This window comes from Aulostomus chinensis, chromosome 11 (genome assembly GCF_037954235.1).
Source record: "Aulostomus chinensis isolate RoL2024-O1b breed Wild chromosome 11, RoL_Achi_v1.0, whole genome shotgun sequence".
Classification (NCBI taxonomy): domain Eukaryota; kingdom Metazoa; phylum Chordata; class Actinopteri; order Syngnathiformes; family Aulostomidae; genus Aulostomus; species Aulostomus chinensis.
In genome coordinates this window covers 19,715,164-19,735,000 of record NC_141330.1, presented here as the reverse complement: position 1 = coordinate 19,735,000, position 19,837 = coordinate 19,715,164, and the positions used below count along the sequence as shown (strand labels likewise).

Here is a 19,837-nt window from a genome sequence, read left to right as displayed (position 1 = left end):
CTTCAAAGCACTGGGAAGGAGCGTCGACTATGTGCAGGTAAGGCTATAAAACTACTCTATAAAAGGAAATGGCTGGAAATCATTTAGGACCCGAATGGGAAAAGCAATAAAAACTAAGCATATATATGTGTGTGTGAGTGTGTATATATATATATCAAATTATTCAGCAGGTTGTGTGTGTAGATGTTCACATGTGGGTGAAACAGAGTTGATTGAGGATATAGGATCAAGTGAAGGGCAGAATGAAGGTTACCTTGGGGGTGACGGGGAAAGCGATGGCTGGAGAGGGGGCTCTGGCGAGGCAAATAAGGGTCCTTTGTTGCTTTTTGACAGCTGGTAGCTGGATGCCCCAGGCTGAGAAGTGGAGTGCAAAGAAGGATAGCAGTAGCTCATGACTAAGTGTAAAAACATACATTCATGTTACATCATCTACATGTGCAGTATTCAGAGTCAAGATCCAAAAAACCTCAATTTTGAACCCATTTGAGCTGGAGAACGGCTGCCTTTCTTTTTGTATATCTATAGGTATATATATATGTATATATCTATAGATATATGCAGAAAGAGAGAGAGAGAGAGAGAGAGAGAGAGAGTTTGTCTGCGGTTTTAATTGTTTTATTAAAGTCTACAGTGGTCCTTCTGTTTCAGTACGTATTACTTAGTTTTGTTTTAAATTATTTTTGTCCAAAGAGTGAAAGTAATTTGAAGGGTGGAGTCGTCACATGATGTCGTCTGAGCCACGCATGACTCATTTTCCTGAAATCTAATCATTGGTGATGGTACCATTAACTCTACTTTCCAAAGTCAACATTGTTGCTTTCACTTAACATATCTTTTGTGCTTAGTAATACCTTGGGGTTAAAACCGGGGACAAAATGAAAGATTATCTTCATCATTATATTGCAATGTGATAATAAGCTACTATTTGGTTAGCACAGTTTGAATGATTTGTATTAAAGAATTTTCTAATTCCATAGTTTGAACTATATCACACTAAATACCGCTACAATTAATGAGTGTTTGTTCATGATTTGACATGATTAAACATCACCACCATCCTTCCATTTTTTTTTTACCCCTTATCCTTTTAAGGGTATGATTAAACGTGCCGAATCATTTTTTGCGATATTGACCCCAATGTTAATAAACCTTTTAAAAGGGTGAAAAGAAATTTAATAAAGTTGATTAGCCAAAGTACCAGTTAGCACATTAGCCTTGTAACATTCAGTTAACAATGACTAAAAATCCAGACACAAAAATCCTCTCTCTTAATGTGAATGGAGTGAATGGGAATGACTTGGACTTCTTCTTTTAACAGAGATTCAAGAGACTCACTGCAATAGTTAGTGATCAGGCCCTGCTCTTGTTTTGATCCTCTGATTTTACCAGGGAGCAAAATAACAATTTTTTTAGAAGACAATGAGCAGTACTAAGAGAGTAACGTAAGTAATAGGTGGTGATTGACTTTAATGTGTTTTTCTCTGCTCTTTGATGTAGGGGTGTTATTAATTCATCGAGGTGCTTTGGTTTGAGTTTCATAAATTTGGAGAAGTGTTCCACAGAGACTCCATAGTTTAGGTCAAGAAAAATGATCTCCAATTTCAATTTCTTCAAGCTAGAGCAGGCATCACCAGGTCCAAAGTCTACAAACTGTCAAATTCCACCAAAGCAATCTAGATGGCAAGAGGAAACATATGTTTTGTTTTGGGGTTTTTTTTTGGGGGGGGGGGGGTTCATTATGACATGTCCCTTGAAGACAAAAGTTGAATTAAATTGGACTCATTTTTAACCAACACATTCAATTAATCTCCTTTTGGACTTCTGTCCAACAAGAGAGTCAAGCAAAAGAGAAAGAGAAGTGTGTAGCTACACTGAGACCAATACTGCAAATGTCCTGTTCCTCTGTTTTGCATTATCTTGCAAAACCAACAAACACTGCGAGCGAGAGATCCACTGTGCCTCAGGAGACTCTACATGTCTATCGCCTGCCAGGCCAAGTCTGTACTGTAAAATCCTCAAGCCTCTTACACAGATGACCTTTGGTTGTTTTGGTCCAACCCAGGTGTGTGACTCAGATACCATGCTGGATCCTGCATCATCGGTGGAGATGGTGAAAGTTCTAGAAGAAGACCCCATGGTGGGTGGTGTCGGAGGAGATGTGCAGGTAACAAAACTAAGATTCTCAATGTATTCTCTTCTGCATCCTTGACTTTTTTCAATATTCTTCCTTTTGAATTTCGCTCCTCATCTCTCTCTAGATTCTGAACAAGTACGAGTCGTGGATCTCCTTCCTGAGTAGCGTTCGGTACTGGATGGCCTTCAACATTGAGCGGGCATGCCAGTCTTACTTTGGCTGTGTGCAGTGCATCAGTGGGCCTCTGGGAATGTACCGAAACTCCCTCCTACATGAGTTCCTTGAGGACTGGTACAATCAGACCTTCATGGGATCCCACTGCAGTTTTGGGGACGACCGCCATCTCACAAACAGAGTTCTCAGCCTGGGCTATGCGACCAAATACACAGCACGGTCAAAGTGCCTAACAGAGACACCCATTACATATTTACGGTGGCTCAATCAGCAGACACGATGGAGTAAGTCCTACTTCAGAGAATGGCTCTACAACTCCATGTGGTTCCACAAACACCATCTATGGATGACTTATGAGGCTGTGATCACGGGGTTCTTCCCGTTTTTCCTAATAGCCACAGCGATCCAACTCTTCTACCAAGGAAGGCTCTGGAATATCCTGTTGTTTCTTCTCATCGTGCAAGCGGTGGCTCTGATAAAGTCGACATTTGCCAGCTGCCTTCGAGGTAACATCGTCATGGTGTTTATGTCATTCTATTCTGTACTATACATGTCAAGCCTGTTGCCAGCCAAGATGTTTGCAATAGCAACAATCAACAAGTCTGGATGGGGGACCTCTGGGAGGAAGACCATAGTAGTGAACTTCATCGGTCTGATTCCCATATCAGTCTGGTTCACCATCCTCTTTGTCGGAATTCTCTACACAATAATCCTGCAAACTAAAAAGCCCTTTCCTGAATCCGAGAAGATTGTTCTGATCATAGGGGCAGTGGTCTACGCCAGTTACTGGGTGATACTCTTGACAATGTATGCAGTGCTCATAAACAAGTGTGGTAAAAGAAAGAAGGAAACACACTATGATATGGTGCTTGATGTATGACTTGCATACAATATTTACCACTGAACTCTCTCTGAAGGTGTTTTCACACATTATGTTATTGGTATACCAATGTATTCAGATGCAGAGCATCTCTGGAGGAACGGCTGGTTGAGTTTAACCAAAATGGGCAAAACCAAAAATTCAAACTTGAAAGGCAAAGATAGAAAAATGACAGTGGCTGCTTCTTGTTCATTCATGAACATAGCATTCAGGATCTTGGAGTATGCTAGCTAATTAGCCTATCATTATTTATTTAATATCATATACTTAGCTGATATCAGCTACTAAAGGCTAACTAGAGAAGTTTGATAAGTCAGTATTGCAGTATTAAACATATTGATGTTGGCAGCAAGAGTGCTAGGCTTTGTAATATTAGCTACCTCTTATACTTGTCATGTTCACTGGGCCTCGATCTAACATTAGCATCTCAGAAACTGTTGAGCTTGTTCATTAAGGTTTTACTCAACCAGTATGAATATTCAACCTCCAGAGCAGAACTGTGCCCTTATCTACGTGTTACCCCATCAAAGGGAAACTGAAAAGTTACCATATACTGTAGAGTCCAGTTGAAATCACTTGCAAGCTACAAGCAGCACCAGCAACTCCAGTATGTGTAAACAATACATGTTTCAGTCCCCCTAGGAAATTGCAGGAGTTCATGTCGATTCAAAAAAAAAGTCTGGAAATTTTTTTCCTGAGGTCTGCAATTTTGAAAATTTCCTGCAATTCCTCCAAATCAACTCCCCAAATGAATGCTTATTGCACAAAATGAATATCTGTTTGCAAAATTTAGAGCTGACATTAGAAACAATACTTTTGGAGTTTTAGAGAAAATGAAGCAGCCAGATCCCAGTTAAAGGAGTCTTTATAACATTAACTGATGACCTACTGATTCATTTTGTGATTGAATTTGTTCTGTGATGCAACAATAACTCTACTGCATACACTTACTTTAGTCTAAACTTTTTCCAGTCATCCAGACCTGGAGTTTGTTTATGGGAAGTGTGGTCCCATCATTAAAACTAGGCCTTCACAATATGGTTCCCTAATGCTACATTCAAGACAAATCAGACAATTACGTTCTTACCATGAAGGACAAAGACCACCATCTTTCATGTTGTAAGTGACATCAAGTATCAGAACTCCACACAATATCCTCTCTGGACCAATAATTCTGAGTTCAAAAAAATTGTTTTTACTAACTCTTGTTTTGACCCAAATTCAGAATTGTCTTTGATACAACACAACTCCTCAAAATTGCTCCACACTTCCCTCAGACATTATCACACTTTGCCAGGGGTGAAAGTGGCTTAAAAGTCTTGCTGGAACTGTACGCACGCCCTTTGGCCGTGTGTTAAAAAAAAAAGCCGCTGAAGTTTTACGGTTTTTAATCAGTTTTGTTTGATTTTTATTACAGTTTTCAGGTGTCAATTCCCCACACAACTGCAGCCCCCATAGCCCCACCCTTCCCCTGGAAATGCTTTAAAAACTGCTTTTTACAGTAATTGCCCACTGCAGTGCCAACAACAGGGAACAGACAGACATACATACATGAAAAGACAGATCATCAATATCACTCAGGTAGCCAGCAGCCTAGTTCTTTAATTTTGCCCTCTGTTTTGTTTTCTTTCTCTTTTTTTCGTTCCGTGAAAGCAGAAGACGTGTGGTTTTAACCAATCAAAACTAACAATGCTGGTAACGTGACCCACGTGTCTGTCTGTCAGCCAACCAGAAACGCCTGGCATGCGGAGATGCGCTCATGGGCACGACTCCGTATCAAGGTGGTTTCACACTGAACGCGCAAGGCGCAGGCTGCACGGGGGAAGTCCATTCATTGTGTATGTGGGCGCGCTGTGACGTCACATGAGTGCAAACCAAGCCCAGCAACTCGGTAGCGCTGCGCTTGCTTGCCCCCCCACCAGCGCGCCGTGTCTGCCGCATTCAGAGTGAAACAGCCTTCAGACGTCCATCCATTGTCTTCCGCTTATTCCTACATTAAGGGTCGCGGGGGGGCTGGAGCCTATCCCAGTGTCAACGGGTGAGAGGCGGGGTTCACCCTGGAAAGGTCACCAGTCCATCGCAGGGCCAACACATAGAGACAAACAACCATTCACACTCACAGTCACACCTACAGTCAATTTAGAGTATCAATCAGCCTCGTCCCCTCTTGATGTCTTTGGACTGGGAGGAAGTTGGAGTACCAGAGAGAACCCACGCAGGAACAGGGAGAACATGCAGACTCCACACAGAAAGATCCCGTGCCCGAGCCGGGACTTGAACCAAAAATTCAAACTTGATTCAAACCCAGAACCTTCTTGCTGTGAGGCGACAGTGCTGACCACTGCACCACCGTGAAGCCCCACCTTCAGACGTCGTTTTCTTTATTTAATATGGGATTTTGACAGCTCCCTTCTCCTCCTTTTTTTAACGGAACTCCGTTACGGCCGTGAATATTTTACCGGAACTGTGTTCCGGCCCGTTCCGGCTCACTTTCACCCCTGCACTTTGCATCAGTCAAACCACAACCAAGCAACACCGTATTTTATATTAATTCTAAAACATTTTTAAAATTCTGTCAATTCCTACAGATTGCTCACCAGAGTCGCAAGATCCTGGAGGGACTGTTATTTGGAAACGGCACCATCATTACACACACACACACACACACACACACACACACACACACACACACACACACACACACACACAACACGCATTCACACACACACACACACACGTGCACACACACACACAAACATATACATATATTTGTTTGGATTGTAACTGGTGAGGTTGGCCACCCTACCATTACAAAAACAATAAATAACCCTTCATTCATAATTATTATTTAAATTTGTAATTTTTTTTGCCCAGTAATGATACAGCTTACAATATTAACTCTGGGGGAATTCATTGCTGTACCTTGTCATTGTGTTCATGAAGAACTACAGTAACAAATTTACACAGAGTGAAATGGTGCAGAAATGGCTACAAAATGCAGAGCTGCTCTCTTTTGTTGCATTCAAGTCATATGGGAAAGATACAGTACAAGTGTTCCCTTAGTCTTCTCTCGTAAAATAAATACCCATATGGAAATGACTAGAGAAACAAAATGCCTGACTAGCTTCAGTCTGTCAACAAGGGAGCACTTGTTGCTGGGCGTAACAGAATATTAAACGGGCTTGTGGTTGACTAACTTTACAATGCTAACTGTTGAACGATCCCAATGTCTCACTTAAACAGAATGTAAAACAATGTGGGAATCATGAAAGTGTGTGTCTTTAACTGCCATATGTGTGAATATCTTTCTTACAACTCCCCATATGACCTGAATGCACTATTTTTCAAAGTTTACAAAGTGATGAATCTCAAACTGATCACTGATTGGTAGATGAGGATCAGGTGAAGATGTGACCAGAAGAGAGACTATGCATCATTTGCTGCTGTGACTGTTTTAGTTTTACACAAACGATGATTTTTTTTAAAAAAATATGTATGATGGTTGTATGTTGGAAAATGAGTTTAACACTATTTTTTGTTAATGTATTTCTTTCTATCAGTGAATTAGAGCCACCAAGTAGACCTGGTGACTGTGTTCCAATCCAAAGATTTTTGTTAACTTTTGCCTTCCACATGCCCTTGCTCTCGTACTTCCATCACACTATGTGCCTCCATTTTTTTTTTTAACGATGGAGAGAACCAAATGTGAGAATACTGAGTGGGAGAAATGACTACCTGATTATAGGAATGTGAATAAGGGCACTGGAAGGGAGCAGAATTCTGGAATGAAAGATGTCCAGTGTTATACCAGGAGGTGACATAGGTTTAACTCTTATGCACTTTTATGTCTCTCCTGTCATCCATTGTCACGCTTGACGTAATCAAGCTGAAATACCTCAGTGGCTCTCTGTGCATTGCATTAAAGTGTCAGGATGCCATCGAAAAACTGATGTATTCTGAAGGACTTGTGTAATTTATGATCTGTTTTTTTTTTAATATAAAAGTGTCCTTTTTATACGCAGTTCAAAGCTGGATTTCTCTGCCTCGTGGGCCCTTTGCTGTAGCTGTTTACTTATTTTTACTTGTATTTCAGTGCATTTTTTTAATATAGATATATATAGACATTTTTATTCTATTTTTGCTTAGCTACCAAAGATTCTTTATTTTCATTCATGGTTTTATAAGAGAAATGGAACAAAAATGTATTGTTGTGCTTTCAACTGTTCTGACATGTTTATCTGACCAAACAATGTGAAATTATGAGCTGTGGGGGTGGGGGGGTGGGGGAGGGGGTTGTCTGCAATAACAACAATAAAAATGCAATTGTAGAGATAAGTTATTGAACTCAAGAGAGGTGATGATTACCCCGTACTTTTGTACTTGCATAGAAAACCAGCATATTTATGTAATAACATTCTGTGGTTTGTAGTGTTCTGTACGAAGGTAAATGTACTCTGGTATACATTTTAAACCCCTGAGGTTCCATATATTTACACTGCAAAATACATTTCAATCTACACACTTTATTTAGGATTTTCAAACTTATTTCAGTATGTTAGAGGCTTCATGTCTTCACAGTGACAAACAAAAATGTGCTTGAAAATCCATTAGTCGAGTGAACGTAACTGTATTAGCATAATTGCTCCACTAATTTGTTTGCAGTGTTTAAATTATATAGAGCCATTTAGTCATGCTTCCTCTGTTCAGTGCTAAATTCAATAACCCAGAAAACCAAAGCGGTCAGAAAACTGACAACCACAACATTTGAGAAGCATTTGCACAAACAATTTATTATGCAAATAAGGTTGTTTGTAGTAATGACAGGTGCCTTAACAGAAGCAATAACAGAAGAATAAGAAAAACAGAGTGACATTTTTCTACATTTTCAAGGTTTGGTTTCATTTCAGATGAAATGAATGAGACCAATGATTTAACCATGTCTTTGTTTTCATGTCAAACTGGCAGTATTATCATAAAGCACTTTTGTGTTGTGCCAAATAAAACATCTTACGTGTTAAACTGCTCATGCTGGAGTTTTTATTTATGTCGCTGAAATTAACCAGGATAAGCAGCAGGCTCTTGAGTCATGCTGGTCATTTCAGTCATGCTGTTGTTAGCTGTCAGTCACTGTTAGATTCAAGCCAAATATCAGTGGCCGGCTCTTTCTGCATTCTGGAGTCAGAAAGGCCTGATGCAGATTGTAAGGAAAAAAACAAATCTTTGTGAGTATAAGACACAGATTTGTGACTACTTAAAAGGAAAAATACATTTTAGGGCAAGAGGTGAGCTAGGAACAAACAATGAAGCAAACAAAGCCATAACCACAAACCTATGGTGCTCAGACAAAACTCAGAAGTATCACTTCATGAACTGGCCCAGGTATTTCAGCACGTGTTGGAGAAAAAAGTGGAGCAAGTTCGTACGACAAATAAAGGGTACCAATTTGTAACAAGACCACCTATCGAACAACATCTCACCTCGATATATTTCTATCTGCGTGTTACTGCTAGTTTCACACCTGCCCAACCAAACCACACAGAGCTTGATAGCTCAATGATGATTCTCTGGCCACTGCGTTTAAGTCGCTTCTTGATTCTGTTGGCTTCTGTCAGAGGGTAAACAAACCCACTCACACTTTTAATCACATCCTTGATTTAGTACTCACTTATGGAATAGAAGCTGACCGCATCATAGTTCTTCCTCAGAACCCTGTCTTGTCTGATCACTCCTTAATTACATTTGAATTTACTTTAACAAATTATATTCTACCTGGGAAAAAGTCCCGCTTCACTAGATGTCTATCTGACACTGCTGTTTCTAGATTTAAGGAGCTTATTCCAGCAGAGCTTGCTGCCACATCTTGTAATAATATATTGGGCAGTTATGCTGATTTCACCCCCTCGCAGGTAGACTATCTTGTGGACAGCACTGCAGCAGCACTCCTTGGGACACTTGATGCCGTAGCTCCCCTGAAGAAGAAGGTTATCAACCAGAAAAGAATAGTTCCCTGGTACAGCCCAGAGCTGCGTGCCTTAAAACAGAAGACCAGACAACTGGAAAGGAAGACACATTCCAGCCAGCACGAGGAAGTCCACCAAGCCTGGAAGGAGAGTTTATTAATATATAAAAAAGAACTCCGTAATGCCAGAAGCGCTTACTACTCGTCCCTGATAGAAAAGAATAAGAACAACCCCAGGTTCCTCTTCAGCACCGTGGGCAGGCTCACCAAGAACCATAGTGCTGTTGAGCCATGCATCCCCCCAACTCTCAGCAGTAACGACTTCCTTTCTTTCTTTACTGAAAAGATTGTGAATATTAGAACGAAGATTGCCAGTAATGGAGGACAGACTACAGTCCCCATAGAAGCACCTCCCAGACTTGGTGCATACTTGGACAGCTTCGCCCCCATTGACCTGTCAGAATTAACTTCTGCAGTCGGTTCCTCCAAGTCAGCCACTTGTCTGCTGGATCCCATCCCAACAAGCCTCCTTAAGGATGCCTTCCCTCTAGTCAACACTTCTATATTAAATCAAATTAATCTTTCCTTAGTCACAGGTTATGTGCCACAGGCCTTTAAGGTGGCTGTCATCAACCCTTTACTTAAAAAACCTTCTCTTGACCCAGATGTGTTAGCCAACTATAGGCCGATATCCAACCTCCCCTACATCTCCAAGATCCTTGAGAAGGTTGTCCTGGAGCAGTTACATGAACATCTGCACAGCAACGAGCTCTTTGAAGCCTTCCAGTCTGGATTCAGGGAACACCATGGCACTGAAACAGCACTGGTCAGAGTCTCGAATGATCTTCTTATAGCTTCAGACAGAGGTCTTGTCTCTGTGCTTGTCCTTTTGGACCTCAGTGCTGCATTTGACACCATCGACCACAGCATCCTGCTACAGAGACTAGACCATGACATTGGGATTAAAGGAACTGCCCTAAAATGGTTTAAGTCCTACTTATCTGACAGGTTTCAGTTTGTTAATGTTAATAATGACCATTCGGAGTATAGCAGAGTTACATATGGTGTACCACAGGGTTCAGTTTTAGGACCGATTCTCTTCACTCTTTACATGCTCCCATTAGGTGACATAATCCGGAAGCACTCGATCAACTTCCACTGTTATGCAGATGACACACAACTTTACTTGTCGATGGAGCCAGACGACACAAGCCAGTTTACTCATCTGCAAGACTGCCTGAAAGACATTAAATCCTGGATGTCTTCTAACTTCTTAATGCTCAATTCAGATAAAACTGAGGTAATCATTTTTGGACCTAAACACCACAGGGACACACTCTTGAATCGGATCTCTACTCTAGATGGCATCACCCTAACTTGAAGTACAACTGCAAGGAACCTTGGGGTCATTTTTGACCAGGACCTTTCCTTCAGCTCCCACATAAAGCATGTGACTAGGACCGCCTTCTTCCATCTGCGAAGTATCGCTAAGATTAGGAATATCCTTTCCCAGAGTGATGCTGAAAAACTGGTGCATGCATTTATCACTTCTCGGCTGGACTACTGCAACTCTCTCTTGTCAGGATGTCCTAAATACTCTCTAAAGAGTCTCCAGCTGGTCCAGAACGCTGCAGCGAGGGTTTTGCCGGGAGTTAAGAAGAGAGAACACATCTCTCCCACTTTAGCTTCTCTCCACTGGCTTCCTGTAGGATCTAGAATCGACTTCAAAGTCCTTCTGCTAACTTATAAGGCTCTCAATGATAAAGCTCCATCCTATTTGAAAGAGCTCATTAGTCCCTACTGTCCGACCAGAGCACTCCGCTCCCAGAATGCAGGTCTTTTAGTGACTCCCAGTATCAATACAAACAGACTGGGAGGTAGAGCTTTTAGTTACCGGGCTCCTTTACTGTGGAACCAGCTCTCTCCATGGGTCAGAGAGGCAGACACTTTAACTACGTTTAAGTCCAGGCTTAAGACCTTCCTCTATGACAGAGCCTTCAGTTAGGACTGGTTCAGGTAGCTCTGAACCATTGATAGCTATGCTGCTATAGGCTTAGACTGCTGGGGGACACATCAGGTTACATGGAGCCCTTCCCTCCTCTCCTCTCCTCTCCCCCTCTCTCCTCCTCTCTTCCCTGCACATTTTTGGAACTGTCATTACCATTACTTGTTGCACTTTGTAGTTTGGCCTTGGTGTCTCACAGTCTCTCTGTGTTTCCACAGATCCACCAGAGCCCCAACCGCCGCCTGCATCGCCCCCCCCCCCCCTTATTCCCTACTGTTACACCGGCCTGCGCTCCCCTTCCATGAACAAGTCTGCCATCCAGTCCCCCATCAAGCTGGCTTGCTCTCCCTGCCTCCCCTACCAGAAGCTTCCTTCTTCAGCTGTTATTAACATTTCCGTGTTTCCCACATTTTGTATTGTAAACTGTTTTCTTGTCTGTAACAACATCTACTGCACGTCTGTCCGTCCTGGGTGAGGGATCCCTCCTCTGTTGCTCACCCTGAGGTTTCTCAGATTTTTCCCTGTTAAAAGGGTTTTCTATGGAGTTTTTCCTCAGTCGATGTGAGGGTCTAAGGGCAGAGGATGTTGTTATGATGCCATGTGAAGCCCTTTGAGACAAACTGTTTGTGAAAACGGGCAATACAAATAAAATTGCCTTGCCTTGCCTTGCCTGATAATTAACCATTCATTAGACTAAACCAAGCAGGTCTGAAAACAGCCTTATATACTATAAACACATACTGGCAACAAAGCCCCTCCAGGCAAGTGTCGCATCTTGCAGAGAGCCAGAACAGCACTTTCAGCAGTCGCAAAATCTGCCAGTAGAGACTCATCTGTCAAATCTAATTAGAAAAATCCTTAAATTGGAAATGCTGGACAATTTACCTCAGATGGCCTCACGCTTTGACCTCCTGTGCTTTTACTTGGCATGTGCATAATGAGACAATAGTTATTAGTGCCATGATGTGATGCCATCAGCTGATCCACCCAGTAGATCTCCAATGTTTGAGTGCATTAAACTGCTTTCCCATAAGTTGAAGTTGATGTGGTTGTTGCTGTTGCCAAAACTTATGAACCTTCAATATGTGCTTACATGAACGTTTGTCAGTCAACACAATTGCCCTGATTCCTGTTTGTTATTCTGGATTCCATGAGTTCTAGCAGACCTATGGAAGGTAGAGCCTCCTGCTGGCGGTGGTGTGGAAGAATTGGGGTCAAAATCTGTGTTATGAAAGCAGTCGAGTGGTAAATGAGGTGTGAGTCCATTCACTGTTGGATGGTAGTCAGGCTGAGGTGGCTTCCTGGCAAAACTTGGCTCTGCAGTTGAAGTAATGAATAAACTGTGGTCCCTATTTTCTCAATCACAAGGTCTAAAGCGCTTAGAATAAATGCCTTTGAGGTGTGTCCAATCCATCCATCCATCAATGGAGCCCACCCCCCCACCCTGCAACCCTTAACAGAAGAAGCAGTAGAAAATGGATGGATGGATTGGTCTCGTGCATAGTTTTGCCTAAATGGCTTGACAGCACCCCCTCAGAAACTTTTTAAAAAGTCGACTTGCTCATGAATGGAGATGAACCACAAATTGGGAAGAAAAAAAAAATCTAGTACCTAAATTAGATGCTCTGAAATTTGGAGCAATGATGTGTTTACAGGTGCATCATGAGGTCCAGTGGAATGGGGAGGTTGACCCAACACCTACCCGGTTGGTCCAGGCAGTATCATGGCTCCATGAGCCAGACCAGGTCTCCTGGCCCTGCTGCCCTGCTCTCTAGGGTGCTTGACAGCCAGTGGACTCCCTGTGGATCCTGTGGACATGTGACTAAACACCCTTTGACCCTCAGACCGAGATATATGCACAACCTTCAGAATGTATTTGCAGCATAAAGGCGGTGATTGATATGTACTTATGACCTACTTCTCTCTAAAGTAAACTATGGAAAATAAATGAATCCTCATAAAGAATGTTATCATGTCGACATGCACTAAATAAGACTATATTTCTAACAATGGACACCGCAGGGCCTTCAACCCTGTTCCAGTCATATGGAAGAACCTCTGCCAGTGTCTTTGCTTTTCATTTATGGCTTAAGGGGAAAGAAAACCTTCATTAGCAACAGCATTGATGTGGATATGCAAATGTGCTTATTGGTGTTAAAGGTAAAATGTGTGTGACCACACTTCTGGGGACGACCTCCCTGTCACCTGAGGAGCAGAGAAGGATGAGGAGGAGGAGGTGGTGGTGGTGGGGGCTCTCACATGTGACTGAGGAAAAGAAAGACAATAGAGGGTTAAGTTCATTCATTTATCATTCAGCATCATCATCTCATGAAAACATCATAATAAACAACCAACAGTCTGTCCATCTATCAACTCTATTCTTTACTTTGGTGTTTATACCTGGGAGGTCTTTGCTTGGGCCTCTGTCCTGACTTCTTCAATCCGTATCATCAGTCACACCAACGCCAGCGACCTCTGGGTCTCCCAGGTCATGGACTCCATGTGTTTTGCCCCAGTCTGCCTCCTCCTGTGTTCCTCACTCCATCCAGAGGTAGACCACACCAGTCACCTCTGGGTCTGTGAGGGACTGGACCCTGCTATGTTGGTATCTGCTTCAGGTTTACTGCAGAGACCAAAACTTCCCCATCTCTGCACCACAGCTCAGGGTGTTCCAGGTGAAAGTGGTCAGCAACAGGCATGTACCACACACCTTGAATAAAAGTCATTATTAGGAATTATTAAAATGCCTACATAGATTATAGAAACAATTTTTGTTCTGCAAAACCTTTTACCTTATAAGATGGATTTGACTGGTTTAAATATAACATTACAGGGTTTATGTAACACTTTCATATCACATAACCAGCAAATACAATAAATAATAAACTACAATTAAATTTGCTAAACTACAAAACATAAGGGCATTATTGGATAATCTCACTTCAACTGTCACATGCAAAAATTTACAAAGACTTCCTGTTGATACAGAAAGGTAACTGAATAAAAGTACATGATTCAATTGAATTTGGGACAAAGAACTCAAATCCTTCAAGTTTTAATCACAAATACACGTGGGATGAGTTCCACTATTTGCACAAGTTCCTCAATTTATTATCCACTTACCTTGTCTCAGAACTTGTCTCAGAAAGTACGTGGTGGTGAAGAAGCTGCAAAGCATGTTTCTCTCTTGCAGCAGTAGGCCTATCCAACCGAATATGAAATGAAGAATGTGGGTTTCTCCCAGAGGTTATAAATAACAGCTGAGTTCCACGATAAAAAGCTAAAGTCGTAGCAGATCAATCAATAATCAATTCAATCAATAATCCCCGCCAGCATCCAGTGGGTTGGGCCAGCAGAACTTGTCTCCAGTGTTTGGGGCCAGATAGATTTGGCAGAAAGTATACATTTTAACAAATACAAATCTGGGTATTAAATGTAATGGAAAATTCTGTTTATCCCTCAACTCAAAAGTTTATTTTTTATAAATAAATACATGTGTATATTTCTTGTACATTCTAGTGTTCTAGTCCAACAATTTCCCGCAAGGGATTAATAAAGGATTTCTGATTCTGATTTTAAGTTAATTATCTAATATTATTTCTTCCATTCCATTCCACTGCATTACATAGAAAAACCAAGTACAGTAAATCAATGAATGGGGACCACTGTAAAGGCAAAGAATGTAGAATTAATTCATTATATCTTTCCAACTGATTGTAAAAATCTATACAATGGAACATGACATATTTCAGTCTTTTTGATTCCTTTGCTAATGGGTCATTCTCTGAAACGTCTGTTTACCAATGAAAATAATAAGATTTAAGATTTAAGAAGTTTCATTGTCATTATGCATAGGTGTACATCGAAATTCTGTTTGGTCTTTCTGTGTGGAGTCTGCATGTTCTCCCTGTTCCTGTGTGGGTTCTCTCTGGTACTCCAGCTTCCTCCCACAGTCCAAAGACATCAAGAGGGGACGAGGCTGATTGATACTCTAAATTGACCGTAGGTGTGACTGTGAGTGTGAATGGTTGTCTGTCTATATGTTGGCCCTTGACTCGTCCAGGGTGAACCTCGCCTCTCGTCCGTAGCTGCTAGGATAGGCTCCACCCCCCCCCCCCCCCCCGCCACCCTTAACAGGAATAAGAAAAATTTTTTGCAGGACTGGAGATTATTTTATAATTTATCAATAAGCTTCATTAAACCGAAGAGTTTAGAATGAATGCTTTGGACAAGGGAAGAATTCAAGGCCATGTTTTTTTAATTTTTATTTTTTTTTAATCTCTACTCATCTACAAATGTTTGCTTTTGTTTGCTGTAATTACAATGGAGCTCTTCAAGTGCCAAATCATTGAGCCCAGTCAGGGAAGTAGCCCCAGTCAGCAAATATGATGATTGTTTATGAAACCAGAAACTCTTATCAACCCTAACTCTCTGCTCCTTTAAGTAAAATCCAAATGTTGTCTGGTTTCATGACCTGAATATTGATACGAGGCTATGACACACCCCGCGCAAGGGCCCGTTTATAGCAACTTATACAATCAGAGGAATTAGCAACCACACGTGCTTGAGGCTGTATTGTATATTTATCACTTTGAAAGATGATATGGCAAACAGTAAGTGGTTGCATTTTTGCGTCAGAGTGAAGTTATTTTCATAAAGGCAGAGGAGAGTAGCACATGTGGACAGATCAGCAGCTCAGTGAAAGCAGCCAGGCTTTCCTCTCAGGGCGTCAGCATCAACGCCATCGCTGCTCTGCCTCTGCCAAATACATGACATCACTGCTGTTCCTTACTAATGGATCCCTACTGGCAAACCGTCTCCAGCAGCTGACTATGTCACAGCCTGTCCCTCTTTGTTGCTTGCTTCTTTTCTGGAGGGTTCTACTAATAGACCCCTACCCCTGCCCTATATCAGCCCTAAAGCCAGGCTCAGCACTCCCCTAAGATTCAATGCATGTCACTGCACCAGGCTATTGCAACACACTCTGTCTTAAACTGTGCTCAATTTGGAGGACACAAAGTTCTGTAAGCTTCACATCTCCCCTGTGGTGATACTATGTCGAATGGGCTTTGTATGAGTTTGACAATAAATTTTTGTAGTTCTCCAAATGACAGCTCAGCATTGGAAGCAAGTCCTGTGTTTTTTCTGGATTAAACAGTGTGTCATATGTAAATCAATTTACGACACACTGAAACCACCGATGTGAATGCGTGTAGATTTTGAGGTATAGGAGCAGCGTTATACAGGGGGAGTTATTAGTTCTGCTGAAAGACTTTTCATTTGTGAAATCTCTGTATGTTATATCTGGACAGCAAACCTCCATTTTCTCTCAGTATTCAGAAATGAGGCCAAAATATCTCAACTATAGACGCTGCTGGTGATCTTTTGGAACAAGTATCTGCACAGTTGTGATTGTGAAATGGAGCCGCAGGATCCAGGTCCCATTTAACTCAATTTGTGTGTGTGTGTGTGTGTGTGTGTGTGTGTGTGTGTGTGTGTGTGTGTGTGTGCTGCATTAGGTTTGTCCACCCGTCTCATTCTTCTTAATATCTCAAGAAAGCCATGAGGACATTTCTTCAAATCTTTCACAAACCTAAAGGTAACCTGAAAAGATTTTGGTGGTCAAAGGTCAAGGTCACCTTAACAGGCACACATTGAGGAGGCGAGGCAGTGTTTTTGCTCAACATTCTGAAAGGAGGACAGATGAAAATGTCCACCCATTGTTATAGATGCTAGTGCTCAGATATTTTCATCTGCACTACTTTTTGCATATCCTGCACATGTTGCATTTTATTCCTGGATGTGTGCGCACTCTCTTCTACTGCTGCAGGAATAGTTCACATGATGAAACAGAAAAATCATAACTATAGTAAGCTAGCGTCCTCTAAAATGTCTCGTGTGCAATTCCTCAACTGAGGTCCTTATTTATCTCAGAGAGTAAAGCAGCTGTCAGTCACTATCGCTGTTTATTGCATCAAATCTGATCAAATCAAATAAATGAACATCTGAGCTTTCATCAGCAGGATACGACGAATGATTTTTGATTTTGAGATCTTTTGGTTTCACCACTGTTGTGTTTGCCTGCAATCTATATATGAATTCTATAATGAAAAGATTGCATGTGTGACCTTCACTGATGAACTTCTATAGTAAAAGTGACTCCACTGCCAGCAATACATGGAGCTACGTGCGTTACTGTCGATTCTAAATGAGGAACAAAGAAAATAACATGGAGTGTATCACTGATGTTATCTGCAGTGTCCTCTTTCTATGGTACAAAGCTGACTTATTCATCATAATAACTCCTCATCAATTGGTCTCCCAGAGAGCCTTTTGTCTCTATCATTGAGATAAATGGAAAAACCAGGAGGCTCAATGACGTCTGGCTGATTGGCCAGGTCTCTGTGAGTCCACTCAGGTTGCAGTTTTTGATGTCCAACTGGACAGAGATTACAGTTGTAGTTTATAGAGCTTGTTGTCCAGAGAGCACATCAGGCCAGTTACACCCTGGGGAGGGGGAGAAAATCCAAGTTAGCCTCCTCTACTGGGTCTTCTTTAATTCAAGACTATGAGAGAGAATCCAGGTGAGGAGGTCATGACTGTCATGATTGGCTAACTTGTTGATGATTAATAGCCATTGTCTGATGAGGGAATCCCGTTATCCTAACAGAATGATTTCTTTATGACCTTATTGATTTCTTTATGATTTTATTCAGTTACTGACAAGGGCAGACTTTAATTACTTCCTTTATACTAACAAGATAAGATCCTTATTTCCTGCCTCTGACTTACCAAGTTTTGAAACATGTTGAAAGTATGAATCCATGTTTGATAAGGAAATATACCCCCAAATTTACACTGGCAGTTCTGGTACTTCAACATTGATCATGTTCGTCCTCAGCACAACTGCAATTTCCTCCACCAGATATTTTTTTTGGGATATTTTACTTGCCCAGCTTTGCTAATTTGCTAACTTAACTGATGCAGTCGTCGTTTCTTGGTTCATTTGCTTCTATCATGTGTACTTGGTCATATCATTTCCTTTTCTGTCTGTGATTGTGATTGAAAGTTTGCGCATGGTGTTTTATTTTGAAAATTGGCTGGATTCACTTTGTCATTTGTGTGGGGAATTCTTGTCCAGCTCAATTGCACTTTGCATCCAAGAAAAATAGACTTGCCATGTATTCCTTGTGGAATGGTGTGGCGCGATGCTTCTGGGACACACCGCAATGCTTATGGTAGAAATTGCATTATTGACTAGAATGGCACTGATCAGCTCCAGCTGCCATGGTGCGGTCATTACACGACACAGCCGTGCCCATGGTAAAGTCAGTGTTAGAGATCTAGAACTGTAATAATAAATAAGAACATGATCATGTTTTAATGTTAAAGATAATCTCACTTGTCAACTAGAAACAACCAATGCAGGTTAATACAATGTGTAGGTTTGGCTACCGTTCACATTTGAAGAGGAACCTTGAATTTGTTTAGAGCACACAAGCATGCTGTCTTCAGGACTGCAAGACTGTACTTTCAGTTGTGTGCGTAGAAATGGAAGGACGGTCAACATAATCATTGCTGCTGCAGGAAGTAGTCAGTGACATTCAGCTGAAATAGAGGATCTCTTTTATTTCCCTTGACTTGCAGCACTGTGATATGGCACCAACTGATCCTATGTCACCCTTACAAGTAGCCGTTTTCAGTGCTTAACTCTAAAGATTGAGGGTTATAATGTTCAGGTGATGTTCAGTCTGTTTGAGGGACACGGTGATCGATCATTAGGCTCATTTTGGAGGCTTCCACTGAATCATACTGAGAGGTCTTTCAAACATTTCAAACAAGATTTATTGCAGGTCTGTTGTAATAAAAAGCTTCAGTTGGTAGCTTTTAGTTTCATCATCGTGGGCATCACACCTTTATCCGATATCTTTCCCCCCAAAAGATACAACTTTCGTATAGTTTTGATTCAGTTGCTTTCCTTCTACACTTTCACATACATGCACACATGCATGCACGCACACACACCCACGCATGCGCACACTCACACACAAACACACACACGCAAACGCAAACGCAAACGCAAACGCAAACGCAAACACATTTACTGATTCTCTTTTCTCACTCTTTCTCCATCTGTGAACTTCACTTAAAGCATGAAAGAATTATCTTGCTTCCACCTGTGTGTGTCAAGCTGTGGTACAGCTGGAGATGAATACACGTGCACACACATACATACACACACACGTACACGCACACAGATAATTACACTTTCAAATGTACAACACATTCGGATGCACAAGGGACTGTCCACATTTCTGTGGTGCTGCTGCACAAGAAAAGAGGAGAAAGCCAGCTAAGATGAAGGCACCACATCTGTGACCACATCTGGGGGACCACCAGCTGCTCTTATCTTCAGCCATGGCACAGAGCTTAAGAGACTTAAGGAAGTCTTTTCTATACAAGCGCAGCCTTTGTCTTGACAGACTTCACGTCTGTATCAGTTCTGAATTGAACACGTGACTTTTATTCATCAGAGATTTTAGAGATGCAATGCTTCAGCATTAGTCAGATAAGTCTTAATAGAGCTGATTGGAACCAGATGTCAGTTAGGACAGAGTGTGAAAAACAGAGAGCCTGCTGACCTGTGGGTGGTCAGTTGTTAGTCTGGAAATGTCTGGTCTCCAC

The 19,837-nt window shown here is 41.6% G+C and overlaps 1 protein-coding gene across 1 annotated transcript in view; it reads left to right on the top strand.

Moving 5' to 3' along the window:
• The window catches only part of has2 (hyaluronan synthase 2), a 4,348-nt gene extending 1,135 nt beyond the window's left edge, over window positions 1-3,213 (top strand). Inside the window, exons 1-3 of the mRNA XM_086217370.1 lie at window positions 1-37; window positions 2,063-2,164; window positions 2,259-3,213. The exon at window positions 1-37 is cut by the window's left edge and continues 1,135 nt beyond it. Coding sequence (XP_086073496.1) covers window positions 1-37; window positions 2,063-2,164; window positions 2,259-3,188 — 1,069 coding nt within the window. The 3' untranslated portion in view covers window positions 3,189-3,213. The remainder of the gene's footprint in view (window positions 38-2,062; window positions 2,165-2,258) is intronic.
• Window positions 3,214-19,837: the final 16,624 nt, after the last annotated feature.